Below are 17,289 nucleotides of genomic sequence, written 5' to 3' on the forward strand. Positions count from 1 at the left end.
AAAATGCAAAAATAAAATGGGAAGGGAGGAATAAGTGCACAAGAATGTTAGAAATAAATTCCATGGAGATAAAAATTAACAACTTCTGTCAGGCAACACAAGATGTGGATTCCATAGAGTGCTCCTGTCTAAATGCCAAACAGACTCATCATACTTGTCCAGAATAGAGATATTACATTTATAATTTCATTGTATTTCTTGAGTGCCACAGCAACACTTCTCTTAGTTTGAAAAAAAAAAAATACAGCCAGGTATGGTGGCTCATGCCTATAATAGCAACAATTTGGGAAGGTGAGGTGGGAGGATCCCTTGAGCCTAGAAGTTCAAGACCAGTCTGGTCACTGAGTGAAACCCCATCACTTAAAAAAAAAAAAAAGTGGTAAAATTTAGCCAGGCATGGTGGCACATGGCTGTAGTCCCTGCTTCTCAGGAGGCTGAAGTAAGAGGACTGGTTGAGGCTGCAGTGAGCTGTGATCGCAGCACTGCACTCCAGCCTGGGTGACAGAGTAAGACCTCATCTCAAAAAGAAAATCAAATAAATATAATTTTTTAAAGGAATTGAGAGAAGGCATTTTACTTTTGTCTGCTCATTGCAGCAAATCCATTAGCTGTGACTGTTTGGAATATGGAACAGCATTTTAGCCATAGGTTAAAGAAAGACAGTTCTACTTTGGCATTTACTTATATAAAGTTGTTCCTTGCTGAAAAGTACATGTGATACATGTGGCACAGAGTAGGTATTCTACAAGCGTTAGCTCCCTTGCCTTTTCTTACATTCATCTCATCTGCCCAGTAAAGGTCATTAGTGAGAGCTAAGATGCTAAACCTCTAAGGATGCTGAAGATGATGATGTGGAACAAGATTTTAAAAGAGGCACAGGAGTTACATTAACTTACTGAAAGTCACATAGCAAGTCAGTGCTTTTGAAGAAAACACCAACCCTCTCCTAATCCCTAGCTAGTGACTCCGCGGTTGTTTCACCAACAAGGTTTGTGGCTTCTTCTTAAGAACATTCAAGACCAAAGATAATGGTCAAAGAATAGTATCCAAGAATATATGTGTCTGGCTCTGACATAAGACCACAGGATGGTAATGTAGGTCTTAATACCTCACAATACAAATTGACCCTACCTAAGTAATTGAGTATTAAAAACATAATGCCCTATACCCTCACCAGAAAATCATCATTCAGGGCCACTGAGTGTACTTACACGTTCATCCTCATACCTAAACGTATTCAGCTTTTAAATATAGACGAGATCAGAATTATTCAGATCAGCAAGATGGCCATCTGCTTTCAAGCATGCAGCTGCTAGCCTTTAAACAGCAACATTCCATGATTCATAACTTATTCATCTCAGGATGCACTCAGACATCTGCTTTATCATCAGCCTAGCTTATTGTAGCATTTTGCTTTAAAGTTTTAATGTCTGCACAGGTAACGTAGTGATCCAGTAAGTTGGTCTTTTTCCACAGAAAGAATAAACTGTTTAGCTCCCAAATGATGATGCAATGTTGAGATCATCCACATGCAAATGTGTATAAGATGTGCATTATAAGTCATTCCTCTTTAAAACAACAATAACATCAGTAATAGCTTCCACTTAGCCTACCGTGGGCTAGGCAATTAATCTTTATTTTCACTACCACTCTGGAAAACAGATATTATGATCTTCATTTTTCAAATAGGCATATCAGCAAGCTTGGATAATTTACCCAATGCCACTAAATGTGAAAGTGACAGAAATTAGTTGTTTGAACCCTGACCTATGTGTCCCCAAACCCAAGCTTCTGCAACAACCAACTTTGCTTCATATTTGAATTGCTATGGAATAACTGAAATACTCTTATCAGTTTTATAGAGAAGGAGAGACTATAACTAGCCCAATTCCATTGATTTTCACCTCAAGAAAGCTTATGCATGTGGCACTTAGTTAACATAAATGCTTTCAAAACTACAAAGCATGGTGTGAATTTATTAGGTCTTCTTATTCTTCTAGACAAGTTTTGGTGATCCTGGCTGTCTATTCTTTTACTCTCCATCCCTGACGCAGCATCCAGGAGTACATGAAGAATCTAGGAACTGTGCAAGGACAGAGTCCATTTCTCTGCAAGAGAGAAGAGCATCTTATATCCTCTAACTCTGAAGAAAAGGTGCTGGACATACAGAAGATTCTTTCTAAAGAGACCAGTTTTATCTAGTGCACATATTTTTTGTTCCTATTATGCAAATTGTTTGTTGCCTCCTATTTAATAACTGTGTTGCATACAGAAAAAAAGTGGCCCAACTTTCAAATCCTGGTTCTGCAAACTAAAATAGGTCAGGCATTTAGAGCCTCACTTTTATCATCTGAAAGGAAAAATATAAATAATGGCACCTTTTGCTCTATGTCTTTTTAAAAGATAATATATAAAAGACAACTGAATGACATGAAAAAATTAAGAATACCTTGTGTAAACAGTCACATCAAAAAATAATATGCATGTCAAGATAAAATTTTTGTTACAAAAAGAGAAAGATATATTTATACAGACAAAGGATAGGAAATTATATTCAACATATTAATAATGTTTAGTTGAATGATACTGTGAGTGATTTTTATATTTTAATTTGGTTAATTATGCTTTCTAAAATTTCTGAAACTACAACAACAAAAATTTTCAAATGATGAAATATAATTCAATTTTAAATGGCAATGGAAAATCAGAAAATATAGTAATCAGAGAAGAAAGACATGTAGGCAGTCAGTAGCCAACTTAAACCACCTTTAAAACTGTATGCAGTTGATTTAAAAAGCAAGATTTAAAAAAAAAACCGGTGTTGACTATAATGCAAAAGGTAGTTTAAAAGTAAAAATGAAGGAAAATAATGCAAAGTTGATTCCTGTTATTCACAGTAGTTATTTTCTATAAAGTTACTGCAAGCACTTAATTAGACCATATGAAACCATTGCTCTTAGGAAAAATCAGAGTTAGTTTCCCATGAGCCTCTATCACAATATTTTTTACAATTGAGCAATAAACACACAACCTTGTTTAATGTATGTTTCTGTTTAAAGATACCTTACTTAACATATGCTGTTAATTCATTAACATTGATTTCACAACCAATAGTACTATAACTCACAGCTGAACAAGCTGACCTAACACATGTATTTTCTCCATAAGGCACATCACAGCCTTCTTGTGCTTGGAAACACTATAGAGCACTTCAGAACTACATTCAAGAGTCATTTTAAACAGTGAAATCGCTAACAAAAAACACAAAAGTATGAAACACATGGCACTAATAGAACACGGAAAGAACATTTGTTCATAGTATCAGAGCTGGAACAAAGAGAGAGTGTTCAACCTTAGCTGGGAATGTGTTAGGTGGCTCAATTTTTTTGCCACTCTGCACATGCCCCACAATGACAGCAAAAGTGCTGCACTGATTTGGGGGTTACAAATAAATTTTAGGGAGTAGGCAAATTTGCAAATATGATATTCACAAATAATGAGGATCCACAATATCATTCAAACACTAACCAAAAGAAAGCGGACCTAGTCAACATAGTACTAGAAGTCCTAGCCAGAAAAATCAGGCAAAAGAAATAAATAAAAGACATCAAATAGGAGGAAAGTAAGTCAAACTCTGTCTGTTTGCAGACAACATGATTCTATCCCTAGAAAATCCCATAGTCTCTGCCCAAATGCTCCTAGTTCTGATAAACAACTACAGCAAAGTTCAGGATACAAAATCCATGTATGAAAACCAGTAGCATTTCTATACACCAATAATCTTGAAGCTGAGATCCAAATTGAGAATGCAATCCCATCACAATAGACACAAAAAAGAATAAAATACCTAGGAATACAGCTAACCAGGGAAGTAAAAGATCTCTACAACAAGAATTATAAAGCACTGCCCAAAGAAATCAGAGGTGATACAAACAAATGAAAAAACATTCCATGCTCAAGAATAGGAAAAACCAATATTGTTAAAATGGCCATATTGCCCAAAGCAATTTACAGATTCAATGCTACTCCTATCAAACTACCAATGACATTCTTCACGGAATTAGAAAAACCTATTTTAAAACTCATATGGAACCAAAAAATGGTCTTGAATAGCCAAGGTAATCCTCAGCATAAAGAACAAAGCAGGAGGCATCACATTACTCAACTTCAAACTGTACTACAAGGCTGCAAGTAACCAAAGCAGCATGATACTGGTACCAAAACAGACACATAGACTAATGGAACAGAATAGAGAGCCCAGAAATATTACTGCACACCTACCACCACCTGATCTTCAACAAAGTTGACAAGAACAAGCAGTGAGGAAAGGACTTTCTATTCAATAAATGGTGCTGGGATAGTTGCCTAATCATATGTGGAAGATGGAAACTAGACCCTTTCCTTGCATTATATAAAAAATCAACTCAAAATGGATTAAAGACTTAAATGTAAAACTTAAAACTATAAAAACCCTGGAAAACAACCTCAGAAATACCATTTGGGACATAGGCCCTGGCAAAGAATTCATGAAGAAGATGCCAAAAGCAATTGCGACAAAAACAAAAATTGACAAATATGACCTAATTAAACTAAAGAGCTTTTGCACAGCAAAAGAATCTATCAACATAGTAAACAGACAACCTACAAAATGGGAGAAAAATATTTATGAACTATGCATCCAACAAAGGTCTAATATCCAGAATCTACAAGGGACTTTAACAAACTCACAAACAAAAAATAAACAACCCTATTAAAAAGTGGGCAAAGGACATGAACAGACACTTTACAGAAGAAGACATACATGTAGGCAATAAGCATATAAAAAATGCTCAACATCACTAATCACTAGAGAAATGGAAATTAAAACAACGAGATACCATCTCACAACAATCAGGGTGACTATTCTTAAAAAGTCCAAAATAACAGATGCTGGTAAGGTTTCAGAGAAAAGGGAATGCTCATACACTCCTGGTAGGAGTGTAAATTAGTTCAGCCATTGTGGAAAGCAGTTTGGTGATTTCTCAAAGAACTTATTTGACCCAGCAATCCTATTAATGGGTATATACCCAAAGAAATGTAAATCATTCTACCATAAAGACACATGCAGGTGTATGTTTATCACAGCACTATTCGCAGTAGCTAAGACATGGAATCAACCTAAATGCCCATCAACAGTAGACTGGTTAAACAAAATGTGGTATATATACACCATGGAATATTACACAACCACAAAAAAGAATGTCATCCTGTCCTTTGCAGCAACATGGATGCAGCTGGAGCTGTAGGAGCTGGAGCTCCATAGATGCATGGATGGAGCTGGAGGCCATTATCATAAGCAAACTAACACAGGAACAGAAAACCAAATACTGCATGTTCTCAGTTATAAGTGGGAGCTAAATATTGAGTACACATGGACACAAAGAAGGGAACAACAGACACCAGGGCCTACTTGAGGGTAGAGAGTGGGAGGAGGGAGAGTATGAAAAACTGCTTATCAAGTACTATGATTATTACCTGGATGGCAAAATAATCCGTACACCAAAAAACCCCTGTGAAATGCAGTTTACCTATGTAACAGACCTGAACATGTACTCCTGAATCTAAAATAAAAGTTGAAAAAAAGCACTGGATTTATTATCAGTCTAAATAACCTTCAGAATGAGGTTACTAGAAATAAAGAGGGACACTGTCTAACAGTAAAATGGCCAATTCACCGAGAAGACGTAACAATCTCAAGTGCACATGCATCTAATGAGAGAGCTTCAAAACACATAAAGCTAAAAGTGGTAAACCAAAATGAGGAATGGAAAAATCCTCAATTTTTTCTAGAGGCATTAGTACTCCTCTTCTAGTAATTAATAGGCCAAGTAGGCTGAATATCAGCAAGGATATAAAAGAAGTAAACAACACCTTCAACTCACTGTATCAAAATGACATTTATAGAGCATTCCACCTGAAAGAGTAAAATATACATTGTTTTAAAGTGCATGTAAAACATTCACCGAGATAGACCACATTCTGGCTTATAAACATATCTTACCAAATTTAAAACAACTGAAACAATTGCAAGTTTATTATCCAATCATAATAGAATGAAACTAGAAATCAATAACAAAAATATATCCAGAGAATTCCCAAATAATTGGAGGCTAAACAATACACTTCTAAATAATCCATGGGACAATAAGGAGGTTTCAAGGGAAATTAGAAAATATTTTGAAATGAATGAAAATGAAAATACAACATCAAAATTTTTAGAATACTCTTAAGCAATGCTTAGCTGGAAATTTATAGCATTAAATGCTTGTTTTAGAAAACAGAATGATCTAATATAAACAATGTAAGTTTTGTCTTAAGTCAAGAAAAACAAGAGCAAAACAAAGTCAAAGCAAGAAGAAAAAAGGAAATAATAAAGAGCAGGAATCAACAAAATTGAAAACAGGAAAAACAATAAAGAAATCAATGAAACTAGAAGATGTATCTTTGAAATGATCTTAAAAACTAATAAACCTGTAGCCAAGCAGACAAGGAAAACTAGATAAGACACAAATTACTAATATCCAGAATGAAAGGGAAATGTCTTTGTCCATTTTCTGCTGCTATAACATAATACCTACAGACTTGGTAATTTACAAAGAACATAAGTTTATTTGGCTTATGGTTCTGGATGCTGGGAAGTCCAAAATCACGGCACTGGCATCTGGTGAGGATCATCCCATGGTGGGAAGGTGGAAGGCAGAAGCACGTATATGAGACAGAGAGAAATGGGGCCAAACTTATTCTTTTGTCAGGAGCCCACTCCTGCAATAACTAACCCACTCCTACAATAATGGCATTAACCCATTCATGAGGACAGAAACTTCACAACTTAATTACCTGTTAAAGGTCTCCCCTCTTAATGTGGTTGTTACAATGGCAGTTAAATTTAAACATGAGTTTTGGAGGGACATCCAAACTACTGGATCCCACCCCTAGCCCCTCAAAACTCATGTTCTTCTCACAGTGCAAAGTATATTCATTTTATCCCAATAGTCCCAAAAGTTTTAACTTATTCCAGCATTAATTCAAAAGTTCAAAGTCCAGAGTCTCATCTAAATCAAAGATGGCTGAGATTCAAGGCGTGATTTACCCTGAGGCAAATTCCCTCTAGCTGTGAACCTGTGAAATCAAAACAAGTTACCTATTTCTAAAATACAATGGTGGGACATGCATAGGATAGGCATTCCCATTCCAAAAGGGAGAAATAGGCCAGAAAAAAGGGTTAACTGACCCCCATGTAAGTCCAAAACCCAACAGAAAACAACACTGAATGTTAAAGCCAAAGAATAATATTCTTTGACTCAATGTCCTGAATCCTAGGCACCCTGGGACAGGAGTTGGGCCTCAAGGCTTTGGACAACCTTTCCCTCATGGTTTTGGTGGGCTCAGTTCATCCTTCAGCTCTCTTGGGTTGAAGCCTTTTGCCTGCATCTTTCCCAGGATGGCATTTTATGCTGGTAACTCTACAGTTCTGTGGTGTCAGGGGTGGCCTCACTTCTATGGATCCACTTGGCATTGCCCTACTGAGGAATTCTATGGCAGCTCCACCCACGGGCAAGTTTCTTCCTGGGCACCAAGGCTGATTATTGTTAGGGACAAACTGCCCCAGAAAAGCTCTTGGTACTGCTGACACTTCCCCTAAACCTCTCCGTGCTGCTCACCCCTCCCCATTATGCTTTGCAACTCTTCTCTGTGCCATCCACCCTTCCCCCTGAGCCCCTTTACATTTCTAAGCCCTTATCTAGGTGCCGCAGTGAAGCCAGCAGACTTTACCTATCAGGCCTTGCTGCAAAAAGCAAACCCTAATTACAAGCCATCCGGGCTGCACAGGGGGATGTCATGGGAAGCATAAACAAATTTTACCTACACCCTCCTGTAAATTCTACCATAAATGTCACAAAGTGATATATGGCAAAATTAACCAGCAAACAACTCCAGGATGTGGCCATACCCAAGAACTCCCCCAAACTCCCCTCCCCAATATAAACCCCTCATTTTGTAAGCTCAGAGCTGCTCCTGACTGTTAAGAGGGCAGCCAGCAGGTTAATAAAGGCTTGCCTGAACTTGGGTCCCCTCTCTCTCTTGTCCTTTCTCTCTCAGCTGACCTTTTACAATTATGACTTTCTTCGAAATCTGGGTGGAAAAAGGCATGCCTTCACAGCTTTTGTATTCTTGCACTCGCAGAATTTGTAGATGCCACCAAGGCTTACAGCTTGTACCTTTTAGAGCAGCAGGTAGAGCTACACCTGAGCCCATTAGAGCCATGGCTGGAGCAGCCAAGGAGAGTTATGCTGAAATGTAGGGAGCAGAGACCCAAGACATCTCTGTGTAGCAAGCCTGTGGAGGGCACCTCATCCCCATCCCCCAAAACCATTCTGCCCTCTTAAAGCTCTGAGCCAGGGATAAGAGGGGCAACCTGGAAGATCTTTGAAGTGCCTTTAAAATCTTTCTCCCATTGTCTTTATTAATAGCACCTGACATCCTTCTATCCATTGTATTCTCTCTAGCAAATGATGACTTGGCCACAGCATTCTGCCCTCAGCATTCTCTAACAAACACACTTTTTCACTCTTTTTATAGCCAGGCTCTTAATTTTTCAAATTTTTCTGCTCTGCTTTCATTTTAATTATAAATTTTGTATTTAAGTCATTCCTTTCCTCTTACATCTCACTGTATGCTATTAAAAGTAACCAGTCCAGATATCCTAATTCATCACTCTTAAATTCTGCATTCTGTAAAGCCCTCAGGCATGGACACAATTCAGTCCATGTCCTTGCTACTTTATAACAAGGATGGCCTTTACTCCAATTTTCAACCCCTTGTTCTTCATTTTCATCTGAGGCCTTATCCTTTACCATCCATATTTCTACCAACATTCTGGTCACAACCACTTAAATAATCTCTGAGAAATTTCAGACTTTTCCTATAGCTCTCTTTTTTTTTTTTGAGCCCCCACAAGAATCACCTTTAATGCTCTGTTCACAGCAATACAGACTTTTCTAGTCTGCTCCTCCAAATTCTTCCAGCTCCTGCTCATTACTCAGTTCCAAGGCTGTTTCCATATTTTCAGGTATTTTTTATAGCAACAGTCCAACTTCTCAGTATCAATTTTCTGTCTTAGTTCATTTTGTGTTGCCATACCAAAATACAATACACGTAGTGATTTATGCAGAAAAGAAGTTTATTTGGCTCATGATTCTGGATGCCAGGAAGTCCAAGAGTATGGTGCTTACATTTGGCAAGGGTTACCCCATGGTGGAAGGCAAAAACAAGCATGTGAGACAGAGAGAGTAATGGGGCTGAAATCATCCTTTTGTCAACAGCTCACCTCTGCGATAACTAATTACTCACTCTTGCAATAGTGGTATTAATCCACTCATGAGGGGAGAATACTCATGACCTAATCACCTCTTAAAGGCCCACTTCTCAATACTGTTATAATGGCAACTAAATTTCAACATGAGCTTTGCAGGGGCTATTACTATAGAACCCATATATATGTTAAATAGAAAAGAGAATATTACAAACAACTGTATTCATGAAAATTCAACAAATTAAATGAAATAGGCAAATTTACTAAAAAGCTACTGAAATTCACTCAAGATAAACAAAACAAACCTATATCTATTAAAAATTGAATTTGTAGTTAATGACCTCCCTATGAACAAAACTCTATAACCATATGGTTTTACTGGTGAAGGAAACATTTAAAAAAGAAATTATACAATTGGTCTTATACAAGCAGAAAAAAATTGAAAAATTCACATCATTTTCTAATAGTAGCCCAATCTGTTTGCACTACTATAACAAAAATACCATAGACTGGGTAGCTTAAACTTTAGACATTTATTTTACACAGTTCTAGAGGCTAGGAAGTCCAAGGTCAAGGTGCCAGCCAGTTCAGTTCCTGGTGTGTGGCTCTTTTCCTAACTTGCATATGAATGCCTTCTTCCTGTATTCCCATATGGCAGAGAAAGAGATAATATCTCTCATGTCTCTTTCTATAAAGTTACTAGTTCCATTTATGAGGGTTCCACCCCCATGACCTCATCTAACCCTAATTATCTTCCAAAGGCCCTACTGCAAATACCATCACACTAGAGGTTGCAGTTTCAATATGTAAATTGGTGATGAGGGAACATTTGAAAATATTCAACATCTATTGATGATAAAATCTCTCAGCAAACTAGGAATAGAAGGGAACTTCTCTAACCTAACAAAAAGTATCCACAACAAAACAAAACTGCAGCTAATATCATGCTTAATGGTAAAAGACTGAATGCTTTCCCCTAAGATTGTAAACAAGGCAAGAATGTCTTCTTATTACTCCTATTTAATATTGTACTAGAAGCACTAGTCTGTACAAAAAGGCATAAAATTAGAAAAGAAGAAATAAAATTTTTTTCAAAGTACCTGCCTACATTTAAAAATCCTAAGGAATCTACAACTTATCTCTTACAACTAATAAGAGAGCGAAGCAAGAACATAGAAAACAAGGTCAACATGTGAAACTGAACCATACCTAGTAACGAATGTGCGGACATCAAATTGTTTTTAAATTACATGTACAATAGCTCCCCCCAAAAGAGGCATTTAGGTATAATATAGCAAAATATGCAAGATCTGTATGCTGAAAGCTACAAAATTCTGATGAAATAAAGAAGAACTAAATAAACTAAGAGACATATCTATTTATGAATTGGGGCTCAACATAGTTAGGAAGTTCATTCTCTGCACACTGATCCATAGATTTCAGGAAATTCCATCTAAGTTTAGGCAGGATTTTATGTAGATATAGGCAACCTGACTCTAAAATTTAGATGGAAAGGTGAAGGAACTACAGTAGCCAAAATAATGTTGAAAAAAAAAGTTGGAGGATTTACACTATTTGGTTTTAAGACTTACTGCAGGTTGAGTATCCCTTATCCAAAATGCTCAGGGCAAGAAGTGTTTTAGATTTTGGATTTTTTTCAGATTTTGGAATCTTTGCATATAGATAATGAGGTATCTTGTGAATGGGTCTCACGTCTAAATACAAAATTCATTCCTATTTCATATATATCTTATGCACATAGCCTATGCACATATATTTCTTATACACATATATTTCATATACATCTTCTACACATAGAAGGTAACTTTAAATGATATTTTAAATAATTTTGTGCATGAAACAAAGTTTGTGTTAAGTATGTGTGGAGTTTTCCATTTGTGGCATCATGTCAGTGCTCAAAAAAGTTTGAGATTTTGGAGTATTTTGGATTTCAGATTTTTGGATTAGGCATGCTCCACCTGTATAAAACTATAGTGATAAAGACAGTGTGGTCTTAATGAAAGGACACACATAGATTAATTCAACAGACTAAAAGGTTTAAAAATAGATGCTCATAAATATAGTCAATTAGGTTTTGTTGTTATTTGTTTTTAGAAAAAGGATCTTGTTTTATCTCCCAGTCTGGAGTGCAGTGGCTCAATCGTAGCTCAGAAAGGATCCTCCCACCTCATTCTCCCTAGTAGCTGGAACTACAGGCATGTTCAACCACACACAGCTAATTTTTCTTCTCTTTCTTTACTTTTCCTTTCCTTTCCTTTCCTTTCCTTTTGCTTCCTTCCTTCCTTCCTTCCTTCCTTCCTTCCTTCCTTCCTTCCTTCCTTCCTTCTTTCTTTCCTTCTTTTCTTTCTTTCTTTCTTTCTTTCTTTCTTTCTTTCTTTCTTTCTTTCTTTCTTTCAGAGACAAGGACTATGTTCTAAAATTTCCCTGGCCTCAAACAATTCTCCTGCCTTGGCCTCCCAAAGTACTGGGATTACAAGAAGGTGCTGTCTATGAGAAAGTGGGCCCTCTCCACACATGGAATCTGCCAGCATCTTGGACTTGGACTTCCAGCCTCCAGAACTGTGAGAAATAAATTTCTATCGTTTATAAGCCATTCTGTCTATGGTATTTGGTTGAAGCAGTCCTAGTGGTCTAAAACTTGGTATGATTTCTTTTATACAACAATCTGAAAAGGCAAATCCATGGGGATAGAAAAGAGACCAGTGGTCACCAGAGGTTGGTGGGGTGAGGGGGAAGGGAGAAAGATTTGACTACAAAGGGTTAGCACAAGAGAAAAACTAGGTGCAATGAAACTGTTTTGTGGTCGCTACATGAATCTATACATATGTTGAAACTCATACACCTCTATGCCAAAAAAGCCAATTTTACTGTATGCTAATTTTTAAAATAATACATAAATAGAAGTTGAAAGACTATGCTAACAGAAAAGAATTTATTGTGTTGGCACATTGTAAACCTCACAGTTAAGACAGTCAGATACATACTTTATTTATTTACCAATGTGTCAGGAATTTGTTAAGAGGTTTATGTAAATGAATAAAACTTATAAATACCTTGCAATAAATATTTTCTTATATGTACTTGGAAGTTCTTTCTAGAAATATTGGTGCGAAATATTTTTCAGATGAAGCTTAGATGTCAAGAGACTGGCTGTCTTTTTGCTTACAATTACACCATTTTTATTCCTCCATGAAATCCTTGTTATCATACCTTGCCTAATTTTTATGCAAGAAAATAAATATTTTTATGTTGGCAATTCACCTGACTTGAAGGCAATCCAAGCAAATGAAGTATATATTAGGCCTATCCACAAGAAAGATACACTAATCCCTGAATTATATATTAATCATGAAAGAAAGTGGGGAATGGCCCAGGGATAAGGTAACTTCTGCCCTCACTTTCCACCTCACACTCTGTTTCTTATTAGCTCTTCCTCGAGGAAGAAGGAATTTAGGAAAAGACTCTTGATTGTTCAGAGTCTGGAATTCTTTGGGTGAAACTATGGTACTGAAAAGGATTTGAATTTGTGAACATTCCCTCTTTCTCTTCCTGGAATTAGGCCAAGAAATATCCTGACATTCTCTTGTGTACTTTGTCACCTTTAATACCAATGGTCAGTGGTCTTTCTTCCTTGTTCCTCTTTGACTTTGTCTACAAATTAGTAATAATTCCTTGATATTTCCCCACAAAACCAAGAGCACTATATTAGAAGTACAGAACTCCTCCCAGAAATGTTTTTCTTCCTGAATGTAAGATATTGCTATAGCCACAGCCTAAATAACCTGGATCAGTTTAGTATTATGGGACAAATATATTTCTCCATATTGGTTGTGTCACCCCCTTTCCTTTGGCCCTGGTAGTATGCTTCTTAGCTTTCTCATATTGCTTTTGAAATTTTCTACCTTCAGTTTATGGGGGTGGGAGGAGGAGGAATAAAGCAATTTAGGAAAAGGAAGCAAGAGGCCTCATTTTGGCGTTTAGCCTAAGTCACGTAGCCTAGCTTAGTTTAACTTCTATTTAGGTATATATGGTACTTACAGAGAAATTAATATATATGTATAATTTATACCTCATTTAACTGTTAATAATTTTGTATAGTTCCTTTAGACAGAAGCATAAATAAATGATGGGCTTCAAGTAATTAAATCCTTAAAAAATTGGTAGTCATGCCCCTTACCTTTATGGGGTTTGAAAACTGGCATGCACAAAATTAAAACCCTCCTAAATTATAGCCTATTAATAATAAGAGAAAGGGAAAAAATGGAATTGAACTGTCTGCCTCATGCAAACTGAAAAACAACCCAAATACCCTGTCCAACTTAAGCTGTGTTCTTTACAATCTGTAGACTAACTGAAACAAGAAAATGTAAGAAAATGTTATGGTGTATAAGACTAAATCCTAAATAGGGTTAATAAAGTCTCATTCTAATTCCCCCTCATTCCATTGTACTTTTGGACTAGAACTTGTTCTACAAATATCTCACTTTTCACCTTTGCCTTTAAGGTAAAGAGCCAGGAGAATCATTCAAAGGGAGACCAGTCAGCTGAGGCAAGTTCAGAACTGTACCTCAGGGTTCTTGCCCTCCTGTGCTAAAATCCAAAAAAGCTACAATGTGTTTTGAAGGGCACAGTACCCACTGACCCAATTTTATGAATAGCTCCTTGTTAATTTATTGTTATACTCATCTTGGCTTATATAACACCCTTTTAATAATTTTGGAATGATCTTAGCACATGACCCTGTTTCTTCCCTTTCTGAGTGTTAGGTTAGCTTGGAGGAAATGGGTGGAAGTGTATTTCCTTTAACTAGTACAAAACATCTGGATTCCCAGATTATTATAGAGATTTAGAAAAGCAATAGGCAGGAAATGAGGTTGCAGTGCTGAAAATCTTGCAGAGTTCAAAAGCAATTCATTGTTCTGCTTTTCTTTCAGAATAATACACATCACTATATGAATTAGAAAACAAATGATCCATAGATGAGAAGGTAAGTTGACACAGTATTTTTAGCACCCTGTTCTTATTGTCCCAAATGCTTATGATTTTTTGAGAGAACCCCAATATTGAAGAAGTGATGCAAAAAACAACGTTTCCCCAGAGGTTTCTGTATCTATCCTATCCAGGTCAATTTATGCCATCTCTGACAGTTATGAATAACTTCTGCTTTCCACACGGAACAAAACAGTAATACAAAACTTGAAAGTAAAATGGAAAAGTAAAGTCCTGTCCCAATTGTGGGCTCTTTAAACCAAGCCAGTCTACTCCAGAAATTCCCCACTGTTCATTACACTAGCCATCACTCAAGTTCTTGCTTTTAGAAAATGCCTAGTTAACATCACCCAACAACCCTAACTCTTGGACAACACCATGTCCCTCCCCTCCTTGGAATGGAAAGGATATGCTGAGTCTCTGGCTACATCTGACCTTGGACAGCGGTAGTCATCTACCCCTGGAGCCAGTGAGACATTTTGTCAGGAAGAAAGATTGTGGGAGAAAAAGATAGAATGCGAAGTCAGAAAACTCCATTTGAGACTAGCAAGATTATCTGGAACCAGCCTCCCTGGGGATGGTAGAGTAGGAATGATATTCCTTAACTCTCAGGGTAATTAGGAGATCAAATGAGATAGCAGCATGAAACTGCTTTGTAAAGTGTTAAGTGCTGTATAAATGCAGCGAAGAGCTGTTTTCCAACTTCCTTGCTCCAGTGTTGATTGAATGTCCTTCACTATATGGAACAATTTCCTCCCTTGAGTTATTTAGGATGGGCATGGGAAGAGCTCCTGGGCATTCCTTTAAGGCGTTCCTCTAAGAACCACTGCCTGTGGTAAAGCCAGAGCCTACAGAAACTCATCCCTCCCTTCCCAGCTAGCATTCTGAGGGGGAGGGGAGGGGACTGACTTGCTCTTCTCAAGTTTTGCTAATTGAATTTTTTGAAGAAAAGACTCAATTCTTCCCTTTAAAAAAATACATTATGCCTTTTCTCCCCAGCCATCTGAAGCCCATGACCACAGCAAACGCATGCCAATCTTTCAAGTTAAAGACCCCCGGAACAAAGCTAGAGAGTTCTAGGCCCCTCCAGCCTTCCCCACTCCCTGTTTTCCACAGCAGTCTTCAACGAAATCAGACCCTAAAATGTGTGAGAGAGAAATACTTTGGATCTACCCCTAGAGACGGCGTCAGAAGTTGACAATGACCACGCTTTTCCCCGCTTCCTCGCTTATCCTGGCCTCCCTTGCTCCAGTGGGGCGGACTCAAATGCACACGCACGGACACGCCGCGAAGCCGGTCAACCGCAGACAAATCTGACTCTTCGCCAACTAGTAGCCACGGAGAGCAGCAAAGGGACTAAGGTCCTTCACCGCCTGCTCCAAAAAGACACTGCAACCTCCAGCGTCGCCGCAGTAGCTGCCTCTGTGCTGCAGCCTCCGGTCGGAGTTTCAGGTCTAGTTCCTTAAGGAGTATCGCTCCTCTGCCCTTTGTCCTACTCCCCTTGGCTTCGCCCACTTCGCCTCCTTCTCCTCAGGAGGCCAGGAGGACCCGGGTCACTTTGCCAATTCTGCAGAGGGGGAAGTAGCAGTGAAGGAGATTCCCACGCAAGTGGCCCGAGGCCCACTACTCTTTGCCCCACCTCTCCACTCTCTTGCCCGTGTAGGTGCCAGTGCTGCTGGCGAAAGTCCCAGTTCTTAAGGCGCCTGAGCTCGGTGTGAAGGAGCCAGGTGGGAAGAGGAGCTGCGGGACTAGGGCGAGGAAGGGCTGGAGATTGTTAGAGGGCAGATGGGGCGGGACTGGGGAGAGGGGCGAAGGCGACGCGCCGAGGCACTCTTCCGCACCCTGAGCACAGACAGTAACTCCAAAACGCGCAGATGGGCCGTAAGGTAAAGAGGCCTTTTCTCCCTCTCCTCTCCGTCCTCTACCCCGCTCCCCTCCTAGACACTTGGTGAAAAAGCAAGGTGCGGTGTACCTGGAGCGAACACCATGATTTCCTCCAGCCGCTACGCCCCTAGATTAAGAGAGAAAGACAGGCAGATGGAGGATGGGAAGAAGGCCGGACTTGGCGGGGCCCGGTGCAGGAGGGCGCGCTGGGCGGGCGGCGGGCGGGACGTTCAGCACCCCGGACAGCTCCCGCCGCTAGATCCTGGGGCCGCAGCTCCAGCCGCCGCGGCTCGCTCTGCCTCCACAATGCACCGCTGCGCCCGCGGCCACAGCGGCGGCGGGAGGAGGAGAGTGAATCCCCGCTCAGTCCATCCCTCATTCCTGTGCCAGCTCGGCGGCGTACACTGCTGCTTAGGGAGCAAAGCACTTCCACCGCTTTCACGCGACGAAGAAGGACGGAAGAGGAAGAGAGAGAAAGGTAACCTTCCCGGCAGGGGGACAGCTAATTGCTTTTAATTACCTGCTGTGGCTCGCCCCCGTGGATATTGGACTGACATTTAAGATAGATTTGTAAAAAAAAAAAAAAAAAAAAACTCTAAGAGCTTTCTTTACTCTCGAGGATGACTCTGAGTTCTCCGAGTTCGGCTGGCTCGAATAGAGGGGCGGGTCTGTCAAGTTAATAGGTCCTGGAGGTCCGTGAGTCCTCTCTCGCGAGTCCCAGTCCTCTGCTAACGTCAGGAAGAGAGCAGGAGGGAAGGACAGAGTGACTATGGAGCGCTCCAGGAGGGCGCCACTATCAGGTTCCGCTCCCAGGTGGCAAATCCGGCTCTGAAAGCTCCTAAGCTTGAAGGTCCTCAAGGTCATCACTTTAGAAAAAGCAAAGCAGGCCAGGGCACAGGAAAGATAACTCATACACTCTTTACAAGGATGAGGCAACAGAGCCCCCTGCAAGTATGAGAACAGCCCTGAGATCAATCAAGAAACATCAGTTCTTCCCCTATCCTCACCCAGCTGAAAACTGTGTCTGCAACCGCCCCCCCCCC

At 39.3% G+C, this 17,289-nt stretch overlaps 1 protein-coding gene across 2 annotated transcripts in view; it reads right to left on the reverse strand.

Annotated features, from left to right (window-relative positions):
* The window catches only part of AKAIN1 (A-kinase anchor inhibitor 1), a 54,432-nt gene extending 37,356 nt beyond the window's left edge, over positions 1-17,076 (reverse strand). Inside the window, exon 1 of one of the 2 annotated variants that reach the window (XM_012506276.2) lies at positions 16,767-17,076. In XM_012506276.2, the coding sequence (XP_012361730.1) occupies positions 16,767-16,803 (37 nt within the window). In that variant the 5' untranslated portion in view covers positions 16,804-17,076. Of the gene's footprint in view, positions 1-16,334; positions 16,557-16,766 lie in introns of those variants that run through there. The other variant, XM_003262055.4, reaches the window with a different exon arrangement.
* Positions 17,077-17,289: the final 213 nt, after the last annotated feature.

The sequence above is a fragment of the Nomascus leucogenys genome, chromosome 4 (genome assembly GCF_006542625.1).
Source record: "Nomascus leucogenys isolate Asia chromosome 4, Asia_NLE_v1, whole genome shotgun sequence".
NCBI classification, from domain to species: Eukaryota; Metazoa; Chordata; class Mammalia; order Primates; family Hylobatidae; genus Nomascus; species Nomascus leucogenys.